Below are 13,864 nucleotides of genomic sequence, written 5' to 3' on the forward strand. Positions count from 1 at the left end.
ATTCAACAATTTATATGCATTAAATTAGAAAAAAAAATCATGAACGCAACAAATTATATGCAATAAATTAACAATATAAGGAGCTGAAGTTCATGTGTCCGTAAACTACAAACACTAAATTACGACAAAATAAAATTAAATTTTTATAAAAAAAGCTGACAATTAAACTGACTGAAGTGGTTAAATGAAAATAATCCTTTAGTTTGAGGGTTCAATTGTAACATCTAAAGTTCAGATGCCAATTTGAAATTCGATTCATAATTGAAGGGGCTTTGATGGAATTAACCCAAGAATAAAAGAAAAGGAAATAAAAATGAAAGTAACTAGGCTGCCGCGGGCAGAATCGGCAATAGTCAACGATGAGAGGTGTGAGCCTGCGCGTGGAGTTACGCCAAATACGCGATTTCATTTGATTTTGGAATATTTCTTCTCCAATTTTTCCCCGTTTCTTTTTCCAACGATTTCGCATTATTTTTCATTTTCATTTTTGATTTTTCTTTCTTCCATTTCAATTTTTAATTCCGATCGAACACCAAAATCCTTATTTCCTTTTCATTCTTTTGAAAATTTTAATTGATTGATTAACTGTTGCAAAGTTGAGTTTTTGATCGGCAATGGTGAAAGAAACTGATTTCTACGACATTTTAGGGGTCAGCCCTTCTGCGACAGAGTCTGAAATCAAGAAAGCTTATTATATGAAGGTATTTTTTTTTTGTTTGTTATATTCTATTAGATTGGATCATCTTTTTCAGGCGTTTTTTTTAAATGATTTTATGTTGGTAGATCCGTTTCGGGTTCTAACTGGTTTTAAATTCAGAGGTTCCGTTACAAGTTTCCCTGTTCATGCTACATTTTTTATTCAGTTCTAATAATTTTCCCCTTTTTTCGGGATGAAACAGTATAACGCTCTTCAGATGACTACTCTTCACTTTCTTTATTGTATGTAGGCACGGCAGGTCCATCCAGATAAAAATCCTAATGATCCTCAAGCAGCTCAGAATTTTCAGGCAAGTCCTTACATTTTTAAATGTTCAACACCTAAACAAGAAAGAAATAGAGAAAGAAAATGATAGTTTAAATAATCCTTTATTGTTTTCTTTGTTGTTTAACCTTGGCAAAGTTTATGACACTTGTTTAATACCTTTTCTTTTAGAGCGTAACTAGTCAGACCTCTGCTTGGAAAGTGAAATTGAATACTATACTCTTGTGTAAACTGTGGTTCCTTTTATCTGCTTTCTGCTTAAGTTGTGTGCTTGTAGCCTTCAAGATAGAAAATTCTGCTTTAAACATCAAAACGAAGTTCAATTTCTGCACTTCTTTTTTTGACCTTGACCTGTTACAGATTTTATTATCTTGATTGAACCAGAATTAACCATTTCATCATCCTGCCGTGAAATTCTTAGTTGTATGCGATTGTTATTAAATCACTTAGGTGGTGTTTGGTATGGGGTGATCACTCCAAAAACCATGGTGATCTACGCATAGGGATAAATCATCATGTTTGGTAAGTGCTCAATTATCTTACGTGGCAATGATCTTAGATCACTGAGAGTGATTATGTCTTGGAGGGTAATCTATTTCCCATCTAAAAGGGTGGGAAACTTTTATCACCAAAGTGAAGTGTTATGTTAAATTTACTATAGCCAAAAATAACCATTTAATATTTAAATTGAAATTTTACTTTCTCTCAAAATATATATATATTTTTAAGTAATTATTGTATTTTCAAACCAATATCCATTTTACCTATTTCCAAACTGAATGTAGTGTTTTCTTTTAACTTTTTTATTATATATAACATATTTTTTGTTTTCTTTTTATATGATTTTAATAGATCTAGTTTTATTTTCTAATGTTTTCTTACATTATATAATTATAAATATTAATTTACTTATCAATAAATATATTTTTTAACTTAATAATTTAATGGTACTTCATTATAATTTATAAAATAAATAAATTATTACTAATTTTTATTTAAATAATATTAAAACCATTAACTTGTATAATTATTACAATATTCATCGCTGGTTTGGTGCTTTCAACAATATAATATTTAATTATTATAAAACCAACCAGAATGATCTTTAACTCCTAGTTGTTTAATTAATGATTGTTAGCCAAACATGGTGATTTAAATCTCTAGGGACAAGATCACTCTTGTAATAGTGATTAGGTTACCATGGTAATATTGCAAATCATACCGGACACTACCTTAAAGCTGCTTGGCTAAAGAATAGTGATCATGTATCTTAATCTTAGTGTTCTTGTAGAAGAACAACAACAGCAAACATAAGCTATTTCTGATTATTTCTGATTATTTGAGGTTAACTTCAATTAAAACCATATCATCGTATCCTCAAAAGGACCCAAAAAGGGAAGATGGAAATTGTTTAAATGTACAATTATATGTGCAGCCTTCTGAACATTATAAGTCTTAGGTGCTAACTGCTCTACTCTGTCTGTACTATTTTCATTGAATCTAATAATGACCTTGATTTTTTTTATTTTTATTTTTGAGAATTTTTATTTTCTTAAGTTCTATTCAGGTGTTGGGAGAGGCTTACCAAGTATTAAGTGATCCGGCACAACGACAAGCATATGATGCTCATGGGAAAGCAGGAATCTCAACGTCAGTTCCCTATTCTTATTCTATGAATATATGAATTTCAAGGCTCATACACATTTTTAATCAGAAAATTGAAAGAAATATAATATTCCTCCATTCTATTTGTTTGATGGTTTTGTTTGCTTGCAGTGAAGCAATTATTGATCCTGCAGCAATATTTGCAATGCTCTTTGGTAGTGAGCTTTTTGAGGAATATATAGGTCAACTTGCTATGGCATCAATGGCCTCATTAGACATTTTCACAGAGGGGGAGCAGTTTGATGCTAAAAAGGTGCAGGAAAAAATGAAGGTAAAAATACTTATCTAAGCATGTAGACTATAGACTTTTACTAAGAATTTCAATTGTGACGGGGTGAGTGATTGCAGGAAGTAATAGGCAAAGAGATGTTTATGTCAGTAAATAGTGAATTGTCTTTTGCCTTAGTTGTAATTCCCAAATTGTTGAATATAGAATTGGAATAGGTTTTTCTAATGCAAGATAGTTTTCGGAACTGACTCATAGTACTTTCACCTGGGCTAGGCATGAAAATCTCGGGGGATCAAGTATCTTATCAAAGAGAAACTGGATCAAACCTGATGCAGGACTACACTTGGCTGTGTCTGTGGAGGACAAATAAGTTGTTAGAAATAAGGTACAGGGTATATGAAATTTTAGGAGAGAAATTAAACTACAAACAGAAGCATTTACTGCAGTGAACTAAGCAGGACACTCGTAAAGAGAGAACCGTAATAAATGCAAAGATGAAGCATCTTTTACCCAGTAGTGAAGGGCTTGAACTAAGATTTCTAGATGGATGGGATGAGGTATTAGTGCCTCTAACACATAATTTAAATGTAAGAATTTGTCCTCTAAAAAAGGAAATACTGAATGAATTGATTGTACATTATTTAAACCATGATTTAAAAAAAACATCAATTTATTTAAACCATGCTCATGAGCAAGTGCATAAATATACTCCAGAAAAATTAGTGGGTATAGGGAATCGTGTCGACGGGATCTATTTAGTTCTAAATATACTTGAAATTCCTCCATTTCAAATTTGATTTGAACCAAAGATAGGGGATCTATTCGGTTATTAAATGATACATAGTGCGATACAGTCAAAACAAGGTATTATAGTAGAAAAGAATAGATACCTCGGAGACAAGCAGATTCATCAACGGATTCTCTATCCCATCTTTTGCCATCTAATTGATTTATGTTCGTTATAGGATAAGAAGATGGTTAGATTGTCGCTATTATTTTTAAGGGTGATAAATGGTTGTCTGCCTTGTATCTAACCTCTGTCAACTTATTTGTTGTAATTCATAGATACGGTAGAGTTGTAGATAGGGGAAAACTAATTTTGACTTGACAAGTTTTCCAAAACCACCTGATATTTTCAAGGTGACACATACATCCATTTCATGTCTTCTGTTTTATATATACATTGGATTGGGGTTGTGGTTCTAATTATTTTATGAAAAGACAAATAGACCTTGATTTCTCAAGGGATCTAGGTCTTGGTCTGTTAGTGTTTTTCCTCCTTTACCAATTTTGGAAGAGAAAGGAAGCGGTAATTGTTACTTGTTCTTTATTCTTTATCAATTTTAAATGAAAAAGAAGTATTTTATTAAATAACTAGGCTAAATCATATGACCCTTCTAGACCTCGCATCGCAGGTGACTTCTTGTACATGGGCCTCCAACTTAGTACAATTGTCTAATAGTCAATGGTAAACAAAACCTTGTTCAATCCTAATTGGAGAGGTTTGAGTACATTTTTGTCTCACATTTTTTGTTCAATCCTAAGCTGTGGGAGTAAAACATGATATATTTGTCTCTATTCTTTCTTTTTCAATGTGAAATTGATCAACTTAATGTAGATGATTATTCTCAGTGCAATGATGAAATTTTATTTTGATGGCATTTTGTAAAGATAATTATTATTATCCCTTGGCCTCACCACTTTCTTCCTATTAAATTTATTCTGACTTTTCAGTGTTGTAGCACCAGTGTGAAGTAAAACAAAATCTTTTAAGGGGTGGTACAAGTATTTACTGTTTCTTGCACACTCTTTCAATGTTCCAATCACTTTCTATGCAAATGCTTGTCTACAGGTTGTTCAGAAGGAAAGAGAAGATAAGCTTGCACAATTATTGATAGATCGACTAAATCAATATGTGCAAGGAAACAAAGCGGACTTTGTTAATCATGCAGAAGCTGAAGTATCAAGACTCTCTAGTGCAGGTACTATGCCTTGTTCTCTTGGTGTGTATGTGTGTGTGTGTGTGTATTTGTTCTTGTACATCTATTTTCCAGCAATTCTTAATTTAGGATAGACACATTTGCTTTGTATTTTTTGTTTTCTCAGTATCTTTTTCTTTTGTATAATTTATTCTGAGTTGTGATACATTTTTCCATACATGTTTTACAGCATATGGTGTTGGTATGTTGAATACAATTGGTTACATCTATGCAAGACAAGCAGCAAAGGAACTTGGAAAGAAAGCAATATACTTGGGTGTACCCTTCGTTGCTGAATGGTTTAGAAACAAAGGTCATTTTATTAAATCCCAAGTAACAGCAGCAACAGGTTAGTAAATGCTGCAAACTTAAATGGTTTGTACACAGTAACAATGATTTATTAGTAGGTTAAAGTTCCTGAAAGGTCCCTGTATTATAGGGCCTGGATCAAATCAGTCCCTCTATAATTAAATGGATCAATTTAATTCCTATATTATTAAAAAGAATCAAATACGTCTAAATTGTAATAGAGTTAACATTTACTGTATAAAAAATGTCTTGAAAATTATTCTTTTTAATTGCAGTTCAATTCTAAACAAAAGATTTCATTTACAGAAAGATAAAAATTTAAAAATATCAACTTTGTTAAACAGTAAATGATATTTTTTAAACAATAAATGTTAATTCTATTCCAATTTGGACTTATTTGATTCTTTTTAATAGTAAAAGGACTAAATCGATCCATTTAATAATATAGGAACTAATTTGATCAAATCCCTAAAATACAGGGATCTCCCAGGTACATTCACCTCTATTAGTAATTCGTTTGATTTTCTATTGCTAACTTCAATAGTGGGTCATCTTTTCAATCCATTTCAAGAATCAATCAGTTGTGCTGTTTAATTATTTTTCTTCCCTTGTGAGTGTAGGTGCAATTGCTTTGCTTCAGCTGCAGGAAGACATGAAGAAGCAGCTTAGTGCAGAAGGAAATTACAGTGAGGAAGAGCTTGAGGAGTACATGCAATCTCACAAGAAACTGATGATTGATTCATTATGGAAGCTTAATGTAGCTGACATAGAAGCTACTCTTTCTCGTGTTTGTCAAATGGTTGGTTCATCAGTCTCTTACTGCTCTTAATAACACTGGTTTGGATATTTGTTGGTAAAAGTACCATGGAGGCCCCTGTACTAGCAGCCAGATTGCATTTTGCCCCTTCTACTGAAAAAATGGGCAAATTGGTTCTTGTACATTGGATTAAATAGCAAATTGGTCATTTCTGTTAAAAATTCACCCATTTGTGCTGTTAAAAACTGGCGCAGCTGACGGAATAACCAGATAATAACACATTACCTCATGCTGATATATAGGGATCAGTTTTTAATGGATGAAATTTTTAACAGAAGGACCAATTTGCTTTTTGATCTAACATACATGGACTAATTTGCCCGTTTTTTGAATAGGGGCCTCCATGATACTTTTACCGATATTTGTTGTATTTTTGTTGTAATCTGTCAAACCTTTGTTTTAGGTTCTCCATGATCAAAAATGCAAAAAGGAAGAGCTTCGAGCACGAGCAAAAGGGTTGAAAACTCTTGGTAAAATCTTCCAGGTGTGTCTATGCATGTTGTTTTTCATGTTTTTCGACTTTTTCCCTCTTATCTTACCATTTTCTTCAATTATTCTGAGCTTTCTTGGAAATGCTATGCTATGAATATAGAGTGTCAAGTCAACAAATGGAAATGAGAGTGATCCTGTGCTAGGCAATAATGCAAGACATAAATTAGATGGAGTTGAGCCAAGTTATAACAGTGGTTCTCCAAATGTATCAACAAAGTCCTCATCCCGGGAAGAACTATCTCCTTCTCCATTGGCACCACAGGTATGGTTACTATGCTGATTGATAAATTCTTTAGTTTATCCATATGATTGCCATAGCTCTTTCTTTGGGTTTGATATATTAGTTCTATTGTTGTTCAAGACTGCTGTTACCTAACTGAGATATAGTCCTGCATTGAAAAATATTTTTCTTTCTATAAATTGGACAACTGGGGTTGCATTTAAAGGATCTGAGATTGATCTTAAGTTTTCACAAGGCTTTAACTAGTTCTACCATGTCATGTATAATGGTAAAAGTACCATGGATGCTCCTATACTAGGAGTCAGATTGCATTTTCCCCCTTTACTAGAAAATTAGGTAAATTAGTCCTTGTACATTACATCAAAAAGTAAATTGGTTCTTTCTGTTAAAAAAATCATCAATTTCTACTGTCAAGAACTGATGTGGCTGATAGAATAACCGGACTACTACACGTAATGTGTCACGTGTACCTCATTCTAACATACAGGGAGCAGTTTTTAACTGAAGAAATGAATGAAATTTTTAACAGAATGATCAATTTGCTCTTTGATCTAAAGTTCAAGGATTACTTGCCTTTTTTTTAGTAGAGGGGGCAAAATACAATCCAAATCCTAGTACCAGGGCCTCCATGGGACTTTTATCCATGTATAATATATAAAATCCATCAATTGGAGAGGACTCTAAAATCTAATCTTAAAAGCATACACAATGTAGAATATGGGTTCTAATGTTGGAAGCAGGCAAATATTGATCTTAAGTTGAATACTTTTCTTACTCATCCGTATTGCTGCTGCTCTTGCATGGTTTAGCTATATATGTGTATGTATATTCTGAGTTTGAAACCATTTGACATTGTAGAGCCCATACGTGGAGGCCCCTAACTTTGTTAATGCTCAATTGCCGAGGCCAACAGCACCGCCTGGTGCACAAAGACATCCATGAATTACCTGAAGAGATGGAGAGGCTTTGATTCGTAAAGGTATACGCTTGTATTAGACAGCTATATCATCTTGTATCAATATTGTGGGAGCAGCTACAACTGGCAAAAGGTTTTTTTTTTTCTTTCAAATGTTACATGATTTAATCATGCATACTTTTTTTGTGTTTTGAGAGATTTCAAGAGCATATCCCACCCCCATAGTGAAGCATGCCTTCTATGATCTTTGTGACAGATTAGATCTCTATAATATCATAAGTAATAAATATATATATATAGTTCTTTCGATTGTCATACTGGTCTTTAATTGTAGTTTGTTTTTTTTCATTTATGTTTTGGTTTGACATGTTAATGATTTGTATATATACCTAGTTTCTATATGGATATATTCAATTTTTTAAAAGGATTATTTTTGTGTATTTTAATGATATATCTTGGCATTCATGTCTAAATACACATATAAGTTGAGTCACCACTTTTAAGTTCTTGATTGAGTTGGTGTTTATTTGAGAAATATAGAAACTCTTAAAATATTTTAGCAGAGTAATAATTTATTTTAGTGATATATATATTGGATGAATCTTTTTTATCATAATAAACCCAACACTTATAATACCCTTTAATCATGAAGTTAAAATAGAAAATGTTATTATTGTGGTGTTGATCCTCTAAAAATGGTATATTAGTATAGTTGAAACTTGATGTCTTCATGAAAATGGAAAGCATGGATTTTATTTAAATGTGTTCAAGTAAGAAATGAGAATGCTAATGAACAACGTTGCTTATGAGCCTCTTCTTTACCATATTGACTGCATGATCTATCAGCAAACTCCATCTGCAATTTAAAAAAAATCTATACTAATTGTCATAAGTTTGACTGATTTTAGTGCTTCGAGTTAACAGATGTTAACTCAGTTCATGAAATTACAAATGAGGACAATGTAATTATAATCTTAAAAATAAAACAATATATTTATGTCTTAAAATTTCATTTCATGTAAAAAAAAAAACAGGAACATTATTTAAAAATTCACTATTTTTACTTGTCTTTCAAAAACTTGAAAAAAAACTAAGAGAACTGCCATTTAAAAATATATATACATCATTTTCTTCAAATATAACTTTTAATAATAATTTTTGGTTAAATGCAACTATTAATTTTTGTAATGTACGCAAGTCATACATTTTTTTTTTGAAATTTGAAATTTTAGTTCAACTTAAATGGTAGTAGTTAAATCTATTTAGTTAAATTATGCCATTAGTCCCGGACTATGTTTAAAGTTGTAAATTCAATCCATATTCTCAATCAAATCATTTTTTTTTTTGTGAATTAAGCTAAAGATTACATAGGGACCTCTTGAATCTACAATTAAAGACTAGTATGACAATGGCAAGAACTTCAAACATGTGCGAGTCTTTATCATTTGAGAGAGCCATTTTTGCTAATGCATCAACAATCTTGTTAGTCTCCTTGGGGACATATCTCAAGCACCCCTTTTCTTCAATTAATAGAATCTGACGGATCCACTTAACCAGAGTGGAATTTGACCCTTCAAGTTTGTTATTAGTAATAGCAACAACAACATCAAGGTTGTCAGATTGGATGATGACTTCATTATATCCTTGCTTTTGGAATAAGTTTAAACTATCTAATATGCCTCAAAGCTCAACAACAAAGGTTGAACACTTCCCCAAGTAATGATTATACCCCAAGATCCAATTTCCTTTCTCGTCACGTATTACTCCACCTGCAGCAGAAAGACCAGAACAAGAGTGAACAACACTATCAGTATTGAGGGAAAAGCACATACCTGAGCTTGATTGAATAGGAGTCTATTGCTGTTCCATCACCAAATCTTCCTTGTGGACTGAATAAAATTGTTTTGCCCAGCTATAAGAGACCTTAATAATTTTTTCTGGATTCATAGATTTTCCTTGGAAGATGAACAAGTTTCGATTCTTCCAGATGCACCAGAGAATTAGCCCGAAAAAGCAAGCCCATGTTGACTCTCTCATGCTGTTCTCTGACTGGAATTGCAGATTTGAAAGTAACCATTCCGAAAGATCGCCATTAAAAAACCGCCTTTTTTTATTAGATGGAATAACTTGATTCCAAATATCCTTCACAAATAGGCAATCTCTAAGAACATGTAGAGTATCCTTAGTACTATGACCACAAAGGTGGCATGACTCATCTTGTCCAATCCTTCTATGGACTCTTTTAGAATTCGTTAAGAGTCTTTGTTTTAAGACCAACCGGATGAATTGCCTAACTCTTTGAGGTCCTGAGATTTTCCAGACAATGTTCCAAGTGTCATCCATTGGACTCCAACACTCCACCTTAAGCATCCAATAGGCGCCTTTGACTGAAAAGACTTCGATTGTAGTACAAGTCCAAGATAAATAATCCGGCTCGGCTGACTCCATGGAGGGAGGGACACTAATGATACATTGGACTATTTCTTTTGATAACCATACCCGAAACAAATCAATGTTCCACATGCCATTTTCCATTCTGACCTTGAACACTTTACAATCAGGAATGATATTTGCGTGTCAAGGGATATGATTCATTAAAGGACCAATGTTAGGAACCCAAGCATCTTCCCAATAGCGAATGGTGTGTCCATTGCCCACTAACCAAATCATGTTATTACATAACAAAGGCCAAACCTTAGCAACAGATTTCCACATGAAGGAACATCTACTCCTCATGATGCAAACAGGCATACTTTCAGTTAATCCATATTTTGCTCTGAAGACCCGAACCCTATAAGGCTTCTATCTTAGTAACAAGACTATACCCAATTTTCATCATAAAAGCTTTATTTTGAAAGCATTGGCTGACAAATATTGTCCCATCCAACTAGAGCCATTTTCCTTTTCCCATCAAAAGCACCCCAAATAAATTGCCTTGCCATTTCTTCAATTGAATCACAGATACCTTTAAGGACCAAAATAGATTGCATGAGATAGCTCGGAATAGAAAGCAAAACAGTTTGTGCTAAAGTGACCCTCTTTGCAAATAAGAGCTTTTTTGCATCCCAACTTGAAGGGCGATTACGAACTCTTTCCACCGAAAAATCCAAAATACTATTTGTAACTCTTTGGTGAAAAAGAGGAATCCCCAGATAATGTCTCAGATCATTAACTTCTTAAAAATCAAGGGTATTGTTAATCTTTCTCCTTAACTCTTTAACACCAACAGAACAAAAGATGTTGGTCTTCCTGGCATTAACCTAATGACCCGAGAGCTCACAAAAATTACCCAAGAAGCTTTTGAGAAGACCACTATGCTTCAACTCAGCTTTACTGAAGATCACTAGGTCATCTGCAAAGAATAAATGAGAAAGATTTGGCCTTGTGTGCGATAATTGGATAGGACTCCGCTCTTCAGACGAAATGGTTGATTGAAAATGGTGTCCCAACCATTCCATACATATACAAAGAGATAAAGCGATAAAGGACATCATTGACGAATTCTCCTTATCGGCTTGAATTTAAAAGTTGGAACTCCATTCCACAGGACCTGCATGGTAGAGGTCGAAATAGAATTCATAATAACCTGTATTAAAGAAGAAGGGATACCTACTACTTTGGGTGAGGCTTCTACAAAGTCCCAATGCACTCTATTATAAGCTTTCTCCAAATCAATCTTGATAGCCATCTATTCAGAGGTGGATTTAGGGGGGCTGGCAGGTGCCCCGACCCCCCCTAAAATGTAAAATTGTTATTTAGGCCCTTAAATTTTTTTAAAAATTTTAAATTAGTAAAGGTAAAATTTCATTTCGGCCTCCTTAAAATTATAAAAATCGATTTAATCCTTTTAAAATTTTTTTAAATTTTTCATCTGCCTCCCCCTAAAAATTTGTTCTGGCTTCGCCCCTGCATCTATTGGAGATTCTTCTTGAATCTCATGGAATGTAAGGCTTCCTGAGCAATGACAACGTTATCGATAATACTTCTCCCCGCTATGAACCCCGCTTGCTCTTGGATTATAAGCTTCGAAAAAGTACTCTTAAACCTGTTCGCAATGACCTTCATAACCAGTTTATATAACACTGAACAAAGGCTAATGTGTTTGAATTGCGTAAGGTTTTTAGGATTAGAAACTTTTGGAACTAAGATGATAAGGGTATTATTAAATTCCGAGTCTATATTCCCTCCTCCAAAAATCTTCTTAACCCATTCGCAAATAACTCCTCTTAAATTATCCCACTGATTCTAAAAGAACAAAGCGTGGAAACCATCACTGTCAGATGCTCTCAGTAGAGCCATATTGAACAGGGCAGTCTTTATTTCTTCATTTATGACAGATCTCCCAAGAAAGACGATATCTTGGTGGTCAAGTCTCAAAAAAGTTCTTGGAGGCATATTTCCCAACGGACCTGGAACCTCTCCATAGAGGCTTTGAAAGAAATTAACCGCTTTAGTTTTAAGGGCCTCGGATTCAAAAACCCACTCCCCATTGAGTTATACAAAGCAACTATTCTATTGAAATTTCTTCTTTGTATTGTACGTCTGCGGAAATACTTGGTGTTGCGATCCCCTAACTTTAACCACTCACATCTCAATTTTTGTTTGTTTCCAAAGCATCTCCTCATGATGTAAGATATTATTAATCTCCTCCTGAACCTCCAATTCCTATTGAGCTAGAATATTAGACCAAGTAGAGTCCATGACCCATTGTATGTTAGAGAGCTTGTGGATTAGCCGCCTTTTACGATGATTAATGTGACCATAAATGCACTTATTCCAATTCCTGAGCTTATCGATGAAATCAGCTAACATTCTAGTCATGTCTCCATCAAATCACCAATTGTCCCTTACACATTCTGAAAAATCGGGTGCTTCAACCATCTAGCTAAAAATGGAAATGGACGATGTTTAGAAAAATTAGAGATCGACTGTAAATTAAGTAAAAGCAGCCTATGATCCGATTTAATTCTTGGGAGGTGAGTTACCAAGCAATTTGGAAAGGACTTCATCCAAGCTTCATTACCCAAAGCCTAATCAAGTCTCAAAAATATTACCGCAATGCCAAGTAAAAGGAGGACCTTGAAATCCCAGATCATGTAGTTGAGCCTTATCCTTAAATTCACCAAAAAAACGGGTATTTTCGACCTCTCACATATCCGTCTTTTTTATCTTCCGAAGAGAGAATGGCATTAAAATCGCCAATGGCCAACCATGGACATTGCCTCACCGGAATAGAAAGGCTCAGATCCCTCCACAAAACTTTCCTTTTCTGCTTATCAAGACTGCCATACACAAAGGCAATAAAAATCGGTTGAGAGTGGAGAATGGAGTAAATGCGAACCAGAATGAATTGAGGATGATTACCCAACACCTCAACATCGACAGATTTTTCCAGCCTAACCAAATACCACCAGAGAAGCCAGTCGCTTCCACTCGATGTGATTTCTCCAGACCCAACTTAGCAATAATAGTATCGACTTTAGACCCACTAACCATAGGCTCAAGAAGATTGACTATATCCAGCTTATAATGGTTGTCATGCTCTCAAAATACTCTCGAAAAATTAACATTTGTGCACCTTGCACATTCCAAGATAGAATAGAAAAATTCATAATAAAAATTAAAAAAGAAGGAAAGGAGAAACTTATCTTACCTTCGATCATGGATAGAATTATCTAGCCGCTCTCCTTCTTCCAGCGACAAATCATTATCGACATATCCATCCAATTCTGACGTAAGAAGATCCACTGCCATCTTCATAGATTCAGCGCAAGAAACTCGCAAGTTTTCAGAAGTCTTGAATTTATTACCTGGACCCTTTAAGGTTTTATTTATTTTCCACCCTCCTTTCTGGCCAGGCGCTTTAACTCCACTCCCCCCTCTGTTCTTCATATTTAGACGATTTTCGAAAATATTTGGATTGCCTCCAACCTCTTCGCCTAAAGGTTTCGGTTGGGTGTTCTTTTTGAATATAACTGCTTCTTTTACCGCCACGTCAATTACAGTTGCTTCCTCAAAGGTGGGGATAAAATGAAATAAATGCTCCTCTTTAAACCCAGTAGAATTTGAAGGAATCATATTCAATCAAATCATTTTTAATGCTTGATACTTTTCAATTTTGAAATTTGTAGTTAAATCTATTAACTAACCTTTTTTGGAGTAATATATGAAAATAACAAGTTGACATGATAATATATTTGTTGTTTTTAGAAAATAATAAAACTTAATGAATTC

The 13,864-nt window shown here is 33.9% G+C and overlaps 1 protein-coding gene across 1 annotated transcript; it reads left to right on the top strand.

Annotated features, from left to right (window-relative positions):
- Nucleotides 1-334: 334 nt before the first annotated feature.
- Nucleotides 335-7,945, top strand: LOC105772622 (chaperone protein dnaJ 10). Its single transcript, XM_012594005.2, has 10 exons — nucleotides 335-701; nucleotides 948-1,007; nucleotides 2,550-2,632; nucleotides 2,759-2,918; nucleotides 4,729-4,858; nucleotides 5,046-5,204; nucleotides 5,785-5,963; nucleotides 6,385-6,465; nucleotides 6,574-6,735; nucleotides 7,573-7,945. The coding sequence occupies exons 1-10, from the start codon at nucleotides 615-617 to the stop codon at nucleotides 7,654-7,656; spliced, it is 1,185 nt and encodes a 394-aa protein (XP_012449459.1). The 5' UTR covers nucleotides 335-614; the 3' UTR covers nucleotides 7,657-7,945.
- Nucleotides 7,946-13,864: the final 5,919 nt, after the last annotated feature.

This window comes from Gossypium raimondii, chromosome 6 (genome assembly GCF_025698545.1).
Source record: "Gossypium raimondii isolate GPD5lz chromosome 6, ASM2569854v1, whole genome shotgun sequence".
Lineage (NCBI taxonomy): Eukaryota > Viridiplantae > Streptophyta > Magnoliopsida > Malvales > Malvaceae > Gossypium > Gossypium raimondii.